At 38.7% G+C, this 14,056-nt stretch overlaps 1 protein-coding gene across 12 annotated transcripts in view; it reads left to right on the forward strand.

Moving 5' to 3' along the window:
* eml1 (EMAP like 1) overlaps nucleotides 1-12,155 on the forward strand; it is an 85,953-nt gene extending 73,798 nt beyond the window's left edge. For 11 of the 12 annotated variants that reach the window (XM_036594235.1, XM_036594226.1, XM_036594230.1 and 8 more), the window contains 15 exons: nucleotides 829-898; nucleotides 2,303-2,413; nucleotides 2,646-2,741; nucleotides 3,886-4,020; nucleotides 5,285-5,384; nucleotides 5,811-5,962; nucleotides 6,471-6,596; nucleotides 7,633-7,764; nucleotides 7,977-8,044; nucleotides 8,334-8,422; nucleotides 8,558-8,655; nucleotides 8,799-8,886; nucleotides 9,362-9,457; nucleotides 9,663-9,793; nucleotides 10,961-12,155. In XM_036594235.1, the coding sequence (XP_036450128.1) occupies nucleotides 829-898; nucleotides 2,303-2,413; nucleotides 2,646-2,741; nucleotides 3,886-4,020; nucleotides 5,285-5,384; nucleotides 5,811-5,962; nucleotides 6,471-6,596; nucleotides 7,633-7,764; nucleotides 7,977-8,044; nucleotides 8,334-8,422; nucleotides 8,558-8,655; nucleotides 8,799-8,886; nucleotides 9,362-9,457; nucleotides 9,663-9,793; nucleotides 10,961-11,086 (1,618 nt within the window). In that variant the 3' untranslated portion in view covers nucleotides 11,087-12,155. The remainder of the gene's footprint in view (nucleotides 1-828; nucleotides 899-2,302; nucleotides 2,414-2,645; nucleotides 2,742-3,885; nucleotides 4,021-5,284; nucleotides 5,385-5,810; nucleotides 5,963-6,470; nucleotides 6,597-7,632; nucleotides 7,765-7,976; nucleotides 8,045-8,333; nucleotides 8,423-8,557; nucleotides 8,656-8,798; nucleotides 8,887-9,361; nucleotides 9,458-9,662; nucleotides 9,794-10,960) is intronic. The other variant, XM_036594228.1, reaches the window with a different exon arrangement.
* The last annotated feature ends 1,901 nt before the right edge of the window (nucleotides 12,156-14,056 follow it).

Here is a 14,056-nt window from a genome sequence, read left to right on the forward strand (position 1 = left end):
ACTGCCACCGATACATTTTCTACCCCTTCTATTAAAACACTTGTATTTTCTAATGAATGTAGGACTATATGCTAAAGGGAATAATGTTGTTGTTTGAATGAAGCGAACAGCCAGGCTATAGCGATAGCCAGTGTAAGTTAGCTTGTATGCATTTGTTAACAATATTAAAGGACAAATGTTGTCATCATAAACTTTATTTGATTGTTTTCATGTGCTTCTCCTGCATGATGACTGCATTTCAGGTTTGTCTGGCTAGCGGAATCTTCAACAGTTCATTCTATTTATGGCGTTATGTCCCTGTTTAACTTTTTAGCTAAATTTCTCATGGCTGGTTCATTTACTCAGCTAGTTTCATGCTAGAATTACATTTGGCTCTGGTGCAGCCATATTAAATTAGACATTGGACAATGACAATTTAAATTTCAAGGCTTATTTCATATTGCCGGTAGCATAACTGAAATAAATAACTGAATAAATATACAGACAGGTATAAATAAAAAATTAAATATATTAATAAAAAACATTAAGCGTTTGGTGCCATATTGAATTATTTATATATATGTTGAATTTTACAATTATTTATTTATTGCCATATTATGCCATACATTTATTTATTTGTTTATGTATTTAAACCATTTTGTCCAGAAAAACTTCCATAATGTAAATATGATAATAACTCAGTGACAGAATCTTCTCAGTATCTTGATGCACAGTATTGTCATCCTCAGATCTCCTCTTAGTGCTACATCATCATTGCAGTAGCTTCTCCTGTTTTGCATCATTGTTTACTGATGTTCACCACTGTCACCTCTCTTTCACTCCCTGAAGCCTAGCTGTCCATCCTGATAAAATCACCATAGCAACAGGACAAGTGGCTGGCACATCTTCAGATGGCAAAGTAAGAGATTGCACCCCATCAAAGACACATTTGACTTTATGGAATGATACCTTTCGTCCTATTGAATTCGAGACCTCACCTGGAACAGAAAATGATAGAGCTGAGAAAAAAAGAGCTGATGGTAAAAGAGCTCCACAGACTGCTCTAGATGTGAGAAAATCACTGTCAAAAGTTATGCAGCAAAATGTCTTTCATGTCTGCCTGACTTGAAAAGAGTAGCAGCCAAATCACTCTCTGTGCATAGGCAAGAATGGGCCAAGTGAAAACATTGGTACAGCAATGTCACTGTCCTCTGGGTACCAGTTTTTGCGGTACTGTAAATTCTAAACAAAAATAAATTTAAAACAGCCCCTATGTATGAGTTATTAATTGTTCAGGAGAAATTTCTGAGGAGATAACATATAAGATGGAAGGAAGGAGGAAGGAGAAAGTCAAAGAAAAATAAGTGAAAAAACAGGTTAAAAAAGTTTTAGAGAAAATGGGAACCATGCAAGACCATCAAACCTGTTACCATCAAATAAACCAATATTTAAAGCTTTCATCTTTGAGAGAGAGGAGAAAATCAAGGTCCACTTTTGCTTCACCTCTGAAAAGATCCACTGGTGTTTCTGTTCATCCTTCCACTGCGAGAAGACAATTCAGCACTATGAGTCTGAAAGGCTGTGTAGCTGCCAAGAAGATGTTATTGAGAAAAGGAAACAGACAAAAAATAGACATAGACATTTGCAAATCAAACAAAGAAGCTGCTGGTGTTCTCACAACAATGGACTGACCAGCCCAGTGTCCAGACCACAACATTACTGAATATGTCTGGGATCACTTGCATCTTGAGAAGCATAAAATGCAACCAACTTCTAAGACTGAACTTTGGAGGTGTGGAAAAATATCCCTGCAGAATTTCTTTGAAAAACTGAAAGCATTTAGAAAAAACATTTAAAAAAATACATATTATATTTATTTGTTGACACTTCCTTGTAATTTTCTGGTAAATGCGTGCTTTCTTCTGATAGCTGTATTGCCTGGAAATTAAATAAATAAAAGGATGGTCTCTGACTTTTACACAGTACAGCATGTTTATAGTAATGCATTTTTTAGTTAGTTCATTTTTAGCTTATTTGACTAATTGTGTGAGAGTTTTATCTTCATCTAGTTGTATGGTATGCAATAAAATGTTATTCATTTCTGCTATTAATGTTATTATTTATTGATAATGTACCATGTCAGCCCTTGTTACCATGATGTATATCATAATTCACCTGCGAGTACCCAATGTTAGTGAAAACTATACAAAGTATAATTGTCAGATTTAGTTTAAGCTTCATTCTTGCTGTAACGTATTGGGGTGGAATATTTTCTGATATTTAGTTCTACAGCTGAACAGTAATGCGGTCTGTATTTTGGCAGCAGTTGGCCCCTCATGTGCGTGTTTGGGACTCTGTGAGTTTGAACACACTGCATGTACTTGGCACTGGCTTCTTCGACAGAGCTCTTGTGTGCCTCTCCTTTTCCAAATCGGTAAGCGGCAGACAGCTTCTGCATCATACTCCATAATTGCTTAATATGAGACTTAAAGTATATCACACTTGTGTGCATTCCAACAACTCACTAGTCTATTCCTTTGTTCTGAAATAAAGGGATTGTTTTTGGATAATTGATTCAAGAGACTTTTATTGTCATTCTCTCTTCCTAATGCTGACACATTACACTGATATAGATACCATGTTTGTGTCTTTTTTTGACCATTTAGAATGGAGGTAGCTGGTTGTGTGTAGTGGATGACTCCAATGACCATGTGCTTTCAGTGTGGGACTGGCAGAGGGAAGAGAGACTTGCTGAAGTTAAGGTGTGCAGTACATAAAACCCATTTGGATGACCGCTCACACTGCTGCCCTGGAGAAAACTGTTAAATGGGATTTTCAGTCATACATCAAGCCTTTGCACCAAATAATAGGATTCCTCTTGCTTCTGTTACTATTATGAATATACCAATATGGAAGCTTTGAGCTGATACCAATATGCAATGTTTTCAGAGAACATGCACTTTATGGTCAAAAGTATGTGGACACTATTCCTCATTCTTGAGTTCAGGTGTTTCAGCCACACATTAATTGCTAACAGTTGCAGTGAAGGGTAATATTAATGCTACAGCATACAAAGACATTTTGCACCGTTTTATGCTTGTCGCAAGTTTGGGGAAGGCCCTTTCTTGTTCCTGCATGACTGTGCCCCTATGCAGGTGGTGAGGTCCATAGTAACATGATTTGACAAATTTGGTATGGAGGAACTCCAGTAGCCTGCAAAGAGCTCTGACCTCAACCCCACTGAACACCTTTAAGATGGATTGGAACGTTGATTGTAAGCCAGGCTTACAAATGCTCTTTTAATTGAATGGGTGCAAATTCAAAGACACACTCTAAAATCATGTGGAAAGCATTGCCAGTTATAGCTGCAAAAGGGGGCAGCTCCATATTAATGCCCATGGTTTTGGAATGGAATGTTCAACAAGCTCATATAGGTGTTATGGTCAGGTGTCCACATATTTTTGGCCACACAGTGTATCTGCCAACAACAGTGCTGATACACAAACAAATACAATGTAAAATTTAGGGCTAGATCTACTGGGATTAGTGTTGTGGAGATAATGTAACACTTATTTCTTTAGGGTTTCAAATGCAGTCATTTTAGCACAGTAGCTCAGTATTGCCTAAACATTCTGATCTTCCGGCAATTGATAAATATATCAACAAATATCGGCTAAATCTAAACATCTGTCTGACACTGATATTTTTTTCAAAGTAAATATCTGCCGATACCAGTACACCGATATCATTGTGCACCACTAGTGCACAATGATATCGGTGTATGTGTGAGCTTAGTCCTAAGGGACTATGTATAATGAAGAGTACATTATTAATGTTGTTAATCTTTTATCTTTCATTTCTTTAAAGCCCCATGTTCATTGATAATCCTTTGTGCTTTTATCACAGTGTTCCAATGAGTCAGTCTTCGCCACTGATTTCCATCCGACAGATGCCAACATTATTGTAACATGTGGGAAGTCCCACCTTTACTTTTGGTCACTAGAAAAAGGCTCTCTTGTGAAGAAACAGGGCTTATTTGAGGTAAGCTTACAGAATAATCTTATGATTAATGGCAGGTTTACATTGAGATTTACAGAATAATGCAATATTTATTTCAAGTGGGTAGATGTGTTGAAGTGGGCCACTATACAAAATATACCATTTACTCCTAGTCCATATAGTATTTGGAAATTAAGCTGTGAAATTGTTTTATTTTTAATTGTTCATTCTGTAATGTCATGAAAACCAACATATGTACATACATACCCCTATAAAGCCTATAGTGGTTTAACCCCACTCATTTATGTTAAAGTTATAAGGCCAGCTGCTTTTTGATTGAGGCAGGACAGCCAATCAGCACAGCCTGTTTAATTCTAAGAGGTACAGAGAAGTTGAAAAATGCTCATGTACAAATAAAATAAAAAAAAAAAATTGGGTAACACTTTCTATGAATGTCACGTTTGTAAGCATCTATAAACACATGTATAACGTTATAATGCCTTCATACTGCATTATAAACATGATTATAAACATTTATAAAAATGAATTACACTGGATTACACTTTATAGCCATGTTTATTATACATTATTAATTGTTAATATAATGCATTATAAGTAGTCTTGATAACACGTTGTACTGTCAGTGCCAAAGAAGTCAGTCCCAGCTTGGAGACTGCAAAGTAAAGACAAATACCAAGCTAACGGTGGTGTACATTGACTTTCCCACATTGGGATAAAGCACTGATGGCAGCACTAGTTTAAACTCTGACATTTGAAGCCTGTAATGTGCTTTACTGTGTATGTTTTAGTGTTTCAGTAAATCCTTCAGTAAATACTTCAACTTGAAGCCTCACTCTTCACACTGGAGGAGGCTTTGGTACAGTACGCTTCACTTTACTTAGAGCGGACAAATACAACTTATGAGCTCTTATAATTTGTTATGAACAGTACTTATAATGTATTATGTTAACAATTCATAATGCATAATAAGCATGGCTATAACGTGTAATGCATTTTTGTAAATATTTATAGCCATGTTTACAATGCCTTATGAATGCATTATAACATGCTATGAATGTGTTTATAGATGCTTACAAAGGTGACATTCATAGAAATTGTTACCAAAAATTGTATATAAACCCACATATATGTTATAAGTTGTCTTCAGAGAAAAAAATACAATAAATGAAAAATGTAGAGTATGGGCCCTTTAAAAATAAAATCTTGATGTAATGCATGCACTTTTGTGAACTAACACTGTTGTAATTCTGCTTAAAAAATAAAGCCATATTTATGTTTCTTGCAGAAACAAGAGAAGCCCAAGTTTGTCTTGTGTGTGACTTTTTCAGAAAACGGTGACGCCATCACTGGTGACTCCAGCGGAAATATACTTGTATGGGGCAAAGGTAAATAATTTAGTGACACGTTGAATTGTAGTGTGTATGGCATTCCTACTCTGAGAAGCTTCATGAATACAGGCCCTGCTTTTTAAAGACAGAATGTACTCACATGTGTCATGCATAATACACAATAATTGTTTAGTCTTTACTAAATATTCATTTCTGTTAATGGATAATAAATGTTTGAGAAATATTTTGTGCTTTCTGTTTATTCTAAGCATAATAGTCTGGTATGGGCTTTATAAATAGTTAGGCAAAACAGTTGCATTCACCAGACTCTGTGCCTTTTACATGCTGTGTTACTGAAGTCTAATGAAGAGATTCGGTCAGTGTTGGGTCATGATCTGTTGAGCAGTACTCGTTGATGGTTTCTGACCTGGCAGAGAGTGAGGGTAATGATGGCTAATGATGGCTTCTGTGTCTGTCTTGAAGGCTCTAATCGCATTAGCCTGGCCATTCAGGGGGCACACGAAAGCAGCGTGTTTGCGCTGTGCATGTTGAGAAACGGCACCCTGGTTTCAGGCGGGAAGGACCGCAAGCTCATCTCTTGGGATGGAAATTACCAGAGGATTCAAACAGTGGAGGTGAGGCTCTATAAAGCTCGCATTAGATAAACAGCATCCAAATAACACAACTCTCTGTATTCAACCAAATAGTATGCACATCATATCTAGCTATTTAGTGCACAGATAGCATGTGTCAATAGAGAGCAGTACTGTCTTAGAAATAATGCCATAACACATGCATTGTATCACCTTGTTGTGATGTAAGTGTTTCATCACTCAAGCCTTTCAGCTGTTTAAACCATCTTTGGGGCAAAAATGTTTCAACATGTGCCATATAAACCTTCATTATTTCAGCAATGCATAATATGATAATATCTAAATAATGAGAGCAAATAATGTGCAGTTTTTTCTTATTCATAATTCCTGTACTAGATTATTTAAGATAAAAAAGTAAAAACATTTTTTGTTGCATTTATAAATATCCTAAAGAACAAATCAACTGCTGTTTACTGTAGCCTAATAACATCAGTTCTAAGCAGTTACATATTTTTTTCTGCCACTGTTAACGTAATTACATCCTTCTCAGGTTCCAGAACTGTATGGGCCTATTCGCACGGTTGCTGAGGGGAAGGGAGAGACTGTTCTTATTGGAACAACCAAAAACTATGTCCTGCAGGGGAGTCTGGATGGGGACTTCACACCCATCACCCAGGTAGGAACAGCAGACATAAGTGAAGAGAGAACACAGTACTGAGCATGAATAGACCTCTAAATGACTGCCCTGTATTCTTTCTCATTCAAAAATCAGTCCAGGCTGAAACACTCCTGCATTGCAAATGGCCACAGCTAAACTGCTGTGTACCAAGTGGTTAAATGATGTCAGAGTGCCACAGGCCCATCGTTTAATGTATATTAATTATGCCTAACAGCCATAACTAGTCATAAACTTGTCTGCATTATTTCTGAATGAAAGGCTTTCTTAGTTGAAGCTGCACTATATAAGATTTAGGTATTTTCTAGACCTCTCTGATGGAAATGTGTAATTGCACACAAGAACATTTTGTAATGTCCCTTGTGCTTCACACCCCTTCCTCAAGTGGATGAATCTGATGATTGTGAGTACATTGAAAGAGTATTCACAGTCAAAAGAACTCAAAACTTGAAGGATGTGGATGTAGTGGATTATCTGCCATGATATATTCATCAATCTAATTTTGATTTTATGTTTGAGACCTAAACATTGAGCTGGATCCTCTTTTTGAGCCTGTGCAAGTAACATTAATACTGTAGCATCAGCAAAGGAAGAAACACAGAAGTAGCCATGATCTGCTGCAAGAAGTACTCTTTATGGAACATATTGGCAGAAAGGGGCACATATAGAGCCCCAATTTTGGGGGAGGGGTCACCTCTAGCAACACACTTCACCCTGACAGTGACAAACTAACAACAACCAACACTAAACAACATAAACAATCCCTTTTCAAGAGGGCGTGTGCATATCATGAGCCTTTGTGTGTGGTTATCTGCATAGCCATGCCTCCAAAGTCTCAGGTGCCAGCAACAGCGCCAGCCAGTATAGTAGAACGTTACAATACGTAAAGACATGTAACATGGATGAAAAAACTCCTGTGAAATCCAACTGTAAATGTGACTTTTTCACTTGACACTTAAAAAAAAGCAAACATAGTGCTGCTTTAAAAAGTAGGCTTAATCTGTCCCCTTGAGTGATGATAGCGTTGTATTTTCAGGGTCATACAGATGAGTTATGGGGTCTGGCTGTTCACCCACTGAAGCACCAGTTCCTCACCTGTGGCCATGACAAACTGGTCTGCCTGTGGGACTCTGATGCACATCAGCCTGTCTGGACCAAGACACTGGAGGTGAGCTGCGCCCTTTGGCTGCATCACTTTGCGTGGGATCAGCTCAGTGAAGACATGCCAGCTGTCTTCTGAACTCCTACTTCATTTTCACAGTGCTTTGTCTCTGTAAGGCCTCTAATAGGCTGCTGGTGTTAATGTGGCTGAGGTGGGACGGGTTTGGCGGAGTGTGTCTGATTAAGATATGTGTGTACGTGTGTTTCCTCTGTGGAAAGGATGCAACTCAGTCAGCCGGGTTCCATCCCTCTGGGGCGACGGTTGCCATAGGAACGCAGACAGGCAGGTGAGAGAATCTTTCGCTTCTCATCAAAGGGGTCTCTGACACATCATTAACATTCTGGCAAAACTCTAATAGTTCGATACATGGAAGACCCCAAACAACTAATTACTATGCAAATGTAATACATGAACACAACGCTAATCTAGAGTCATTGTTCAGCTATCTTTGACATTTTTATTATTCATGAAGTCATCATCATCATATCAAAAACGCATTACAACAAAAGAGTCTTTGATAATGTGCCAAGCCTGCACTGCTTCATATGATTCATTCTCCTATTATAAATGTACAGGTGGCTTGTTCTGGATACTGAAACTAAGGATCTAGTCACGGTGCATACGGATGGGAACGAGCAACTCTCGGTTATGCGTTTTGCTCCAGGTTAGTGCTCTTCTGACAGCCACTTTAATCATTCGCCGTTTTATTTCAAAGTGAAAATGCAGAGACATTCACACATAATAATCGCCATAAATGAGGCTCTCCACTATTAAGCTTGATTGAACATTTTCCCTCCAGATGGAAACTTTCTTGCCATTGGGTCACATGACAATTACATCTACATCTATGCTGTAGCTGAAAATGGCAAAAAGTACAGTCGAGTGGGAAAATGCTCGGTAAGATATCTTAAATGACACCCTATGATTGTTATTCATAAATATACTTTACTCATAAATGGCATGCTAAGTAACAGTGCAGTTCAATTGCATTTTAGGAAGCTGTTAATGTTCTTATTTTCTGTTGTTGTTGACTCTTATAGGGTCACTCCAGTTTCATCACTCATTTAGACTGGTCTGTAGACTCTCAGTATCTGGTGTCCAACTCTGGAGACTATGAGATCCTTTACTGTAAGTATGTCCAGAGTAACGAGTGACAAAATGGAGTAAGTCTTAAAAAAATAGTTTGACAAAATAACTAATTTACACAATTTTACCAGACGTAGTCAATCAGAAAAGACATGTTTTGATCCAAATTCTGTTTCTTTGGTTTAGCTGTGGAGCTAAAAGGCTACTGTAAAAAAAAAACTACATGTCAATAGTCATTCAAATTTCGGCAAATACATCCCCAAAACTTCTTTCAATCCACTCAAATCGCATCCAGGTCTTTATTAAAGTCACACATATGGTTTGGGACACAATATGACTCATTTCTTCATTCCATTCATTTAATTTCATAAATAGCTAATTGTTTAGCACTGTTATACAATTCTACAGTCAGAAATAGCTCTGGCTTTTGTACATCATATCTATCAATAGATGACTGTGACAAATTGTTCATTGTTACAAACTCTTATTATTGACCTATTATTGACTGTTTGTCCAGGGATCCCCTCTGTGTGTAAACAAGTAGTGAGCGTGGAGACGACCCGTGATATCCCATGGGTCAGCTTTACCTGCACATTGGGCTTCCATGTGTTTGGTAAGGCTTATCCCACTTTCCATGTGTAATAAAACAAAGCATGAGTTTCTTTGTAAATCCTGCTGAAGACATGTAATTAATCAAGGTGCCTGCACACTTGCAATTCTTTTTTTTTTACTGTTCTTTAATTGAATATGCATCAAAGGTGCATGGTTGTTGAATGCTAGTCCAGTTTCTGGCTTTGACTGTGTGTATATTGTCTCAGGGTTATGGCCAGATGGCTCTGATGGGACAGACATCAATGCTGTGTGCAGATCCAATGAGAAGAGGCTGCTTGCCACCGGAGATGATTTTGGAAAAGTACATCTCTTCTCTTTCCCCTGCTCTCAGTCCAGAGTAAGCAGTCTGCACTATTTTATCAAAGTAGCATTTTATGGACTCCATCAATGTACAGCAGTGGCTCCCAACTGAGGTCCTGGAGTACCTCTGTCCTGCATATCTTGGTGTTTTCTCTGCGCTAAAACCCCTGACCCAACTAATTATTAGAAACACACCGACGATGTGTTCCTGGACAGGTGCACCATGCAAGACTTCTCAAATTAATAATAAGGAAGGTCAAAGAGAAGCCAGTATTCGCTTGAAAAGAGTTTCAGGATGACCTAAATGCAGCAGAAACAACAGTTACACAGAGAGCAATAAGTAAAGAACTGTATAGTAATCATGTGTTGCTATACCCCATGTCAAACTCCTCTGCTAAAAAAGAAACAAAGAAGAAAAAAACTTTTTTGGTAATAATTTTGCACAAAGGTTACATGTATGACCCCAAGAACACCACACACACAGTGAAGTACAGGGGTGGGAGCATCATGATATGGTGCTGCTTCTCTGCAAATGTCATTAATCATCATTACTGGAAACATTAATGGAGCGATGTATCAGGAACTTTATCTCATTGGCCAAGAAACTGAATATGGGGAGAAAATGGATGTTTCAATTAGACGACAATCCCAAACATACAGCCAAAAAACTCAAGACTGGTTTCTAAAAAGGAAGGTGAAGGTGTTTACTTGGCCTAGCAAACCTCCTGAATCCTATTGAAAATTTATGAAGCATTTTGCATGTTACTCAGATGGAAACCTTCATAACCAAGAAGAATGGGCCAAAATTCTTCCCTATTAATTTATTTTTTTTGTTTATGTTTATCAATACATGCTTGTTTGTAAGTACAAGCCAAAAGATGTTATGTGTGTAAATCTGAAGTGGATATATGCACTAGAATCATATTAAATAACAAAAACAAAAGGGTCTGAATACTTGTTTCCCCTCACTGTAAGTCTACGTTCCCATCTACATTTGGCCCAAAATTTCTCATGGCTGTACCCAGACATTCTCATTACGATATCTGGCCCCGTGAAACTTGGAAAATACCAGAATGTGCTGGATAGAGGTACTCCAGGACCAGAATTGGAAAGCACTGATGTGGAATAAACAAGCTCTGTCCCTCTCGCTCATTCAATTCTTTCTTGTCTTCCTTCCTTTCCGCTGTCCAATCTCTCTCCTCAGGCTCCTAGCCACGTCTACGGTGGGCACAGCAGTCACGTCACCAATGTCAACTTCCTATTCGATGATAGCCACCTGGTTTCCACCGGAGGAAAGGACATGAGTGTCATGCAGTGGAGAGTGGTGTAAACAACTACTGACAGAAAGACCACGTGTCTATTCCAATTTCTCTTTCATTGGGATCAAAGAGGGGAAACTGACTGAAGGCATACTGTAATGTGATGAGGTCAGGCAGATAGTTTCAAATTGAATTGCTTTTTTTTGCTATTTGTACAACTCAGGACCCCAGCATTTGAAATAAAGAGCTGACTATCTCCCAACCTGCCGGGCCTTGAGGAACAACCGGCGCAATGCAAAACTCAACTCACCCCTTTACCCTGGAGTTACAAATAAGAGGGTATATTCTTCACAAGAGACGTTGTATGATGTGATGCCAAAGCAGACATTTTTTTGACTTGTTACAAGGAAATGTAAAAGTGTTGTAGTTGACAATGGTTTATGACCCCACCGTCTGGCCTCATTAGGTATTGCAGCCGCTCCAGTGTGGGTGAATTTCAGTGTGAAGTCATGATTTCCTCAAAACCTTTTTAAGAAATGTCTCTTCTTGAACAAGGTATTTGATATCCGTTACCAGTCTTCTTTTTGAAGAGCCGATGCATCAGCGTCTGAAGGTGAAACAGCATGATTTCACTCAATATAGCAACTCCACTGTGTGATCAAAACGATCTCCACTTGTATCACTACGATCAGCTCTTATCACCTGGGTCTTTTTAAATGATCATATGAAAGCACCACAGCCAGCAATTCCTGTTTGAGGTACTATAACCCTCGATTAGAGCCTGCATCTCTTCTCTGAGTAAGGCTTGGTGCGGTGACATAATTTGCTGCAATTTTATGTAACTGTTGAGCATTATGTAGTTCATCTTTAAGCATCTCCCAGAGAAAATCATCACCAAGCTCAAATGGACATAAATTGATATCCAGGCTAGATTAATGTTAACATGTAACTTTTTTTTTAAATCAGTGCCAGCCAATCTAATAATGTAATTATTTTCAACTTCTCTGTTCAGCTGTCTCTCTGTAGCCTAACGACCATATTCATGCTTGAGTCCTTTTGCACTGAAAGAGAAGGCGTGTGAAACTCATCAGGGTTTTTTTAATGACTGTAGTTGGTATATTAAAACTGTCTAAGCATGCACAAGTTTGGTTGTAATTTTTTATGGATCATCAAAGATGTTTGCCTTTTTAATGTAAAACGTAGACTGACTTTACAAGGTGAAACTCTAATGCAACTTTAGTTGCTGAAACCTACATGAAACTAAATTGCGCCTGAGTTGCATAATGTAAAGCGTCCTTTAACTCATTTGAAACTCGGGTGCAACCGTTGCAAGCGTCTCAACTTTGTGGAACAAGTCACATGAAACAGCCAATCAAAATGCCGAAACGCACCACGTGATCACGTCGACCGACGTACTTTAAAACAACCGATTTCACCAGTTCAGTGGACAAGAAAATCAGACAGGAGATGAAGAGATACCCCTTCTCGTCTGACGGTTGGTGTTTTTTCATTCTGTCAGTTTCCTGAGCCATAAAAAAGCATGAGTTTCTCGAAGCTAACGTTTCTATAACTAGCTGTGCTAACTAGCCAGTTAATGCTAACAGCTGTTTAAACGGCTGCTAGTGCCTCTGTTTATTCTTTAATCTGCCGTTACTGTGACCTCCGTTCATTGTTTCTCTTGATGCCTCCTAACTGTACAGAGCTCAGACTCAGACTGGATGAAAAGTTGATCATTTTTACAGAAGACGAGACCGCAGTGAACTTATAGGACAGAACAAGTTAATTATCAAAGGCTTAAAACAACATTATGTAACAGTTTTGCCATAAAATAACAGTTTAAAAATCTTTTGGATGGTACACTGACGTATAATAGGGAAGAACAATAAAGTAAAAATGACTGGTTTTTATTTGTTGACAAGAGCTAAAAGAGGAAATAAAATGCAAGACAATCTCACGGCTAACAGGAAAAAGCAGTAAAATACACTAAATAAGCCATAAAAATCAATGAAAAATAAACAGAAAAACATATACAAACAGAAAAAAATATTCATCACGAAAGAGTTAAACACTGTGCTGCAGAGAGATTTCCCGGTTGGTCCACCAGGCTTGAAATTTTTCCTTATCAGAAGTCTGATGCTGTCCAGGAGAAACAAATATACCGTGTACATTCATAAATTATATTTTTGTTGAGCAGAGTGACTGATGTGACCCTCTGTCCGTCTGGAATGTCTGTATATCTTTCTCGCTGCCCCGCAGCTCAAACGCTGCATGTATAAAGTCTATGGCAAGCCAAGAGGGTCAGAACTCGTCAGGGTTTTGACGGCGTATAAAGCGCGCACTATGTTTAAAAACGCCGTCCAGAGCGACGTTTAAGGGTTTTCTTTTCGCCGTCGGGTAAACGCGAGGCGCCGCCAGGCGCTTAGTTAACGCCACCACGCGTCTCATAAGCAGAAATGACCTGAATTTACAGATCCTCTCCTTCCCCAACAGGTTCAGCCCTGGCAGGGGGAGGGTTATACGGAGAGTCGGTTTGCCCAGTTCGAAACTCAGTGATAGCCAGGAGAATTTTTATAGCTTCCACTGAATACGGTGCTGGGTTTTTCGAATATACATGCATGCAGCAAGCAGGCTATGTAGCCTACATGTGGGCCTGTGGATAGCTCTGCTGTAAGGTTGTTCACTTTCCTTTGCCCCAAGATGGACAAAAGCAGAACTTGTGAGAAGTGAATGTGTTTACTTTGCTCATACTGACAGCTTTAATTATCTTCTGACTACTCAATCGTGTGAAACAGTTACAGGCATCGTGGTTGCAGGTTGTACAGTGGATACGAAATCACAAGCCTCCTTAAACTAAATCCGCGCTTTTTACTTGATGTTGTTAAGAGATCCCCTTAGTTCGTTAGTGTGGACTGCAGTGGCTCCACATGAGGAATTAAGTCACTGGAAGCAATAAAAAATTCTCTTGGCTATCACTGAGTTTCGAACTGGGCAAACCAAACTAAAGCCAGGGCTGAACCTGTTGGGGAAGGAGGGGATCTGTA

This window comes from Colossoma macropomum, unplaced genomic scaffold (genome assembly GCF_904425465.1).
Source record: "Colossoma macropomum unplaced genomic scaffold, Colossoma_macropomum, whole genome shotgun sequence".
Lineage (NCBI taxonomy): Eukaryota > Metazoa > Chordata > Actinopteri > Characiformes > Serrasalmidae > Colossoma > Colossoma macropomum.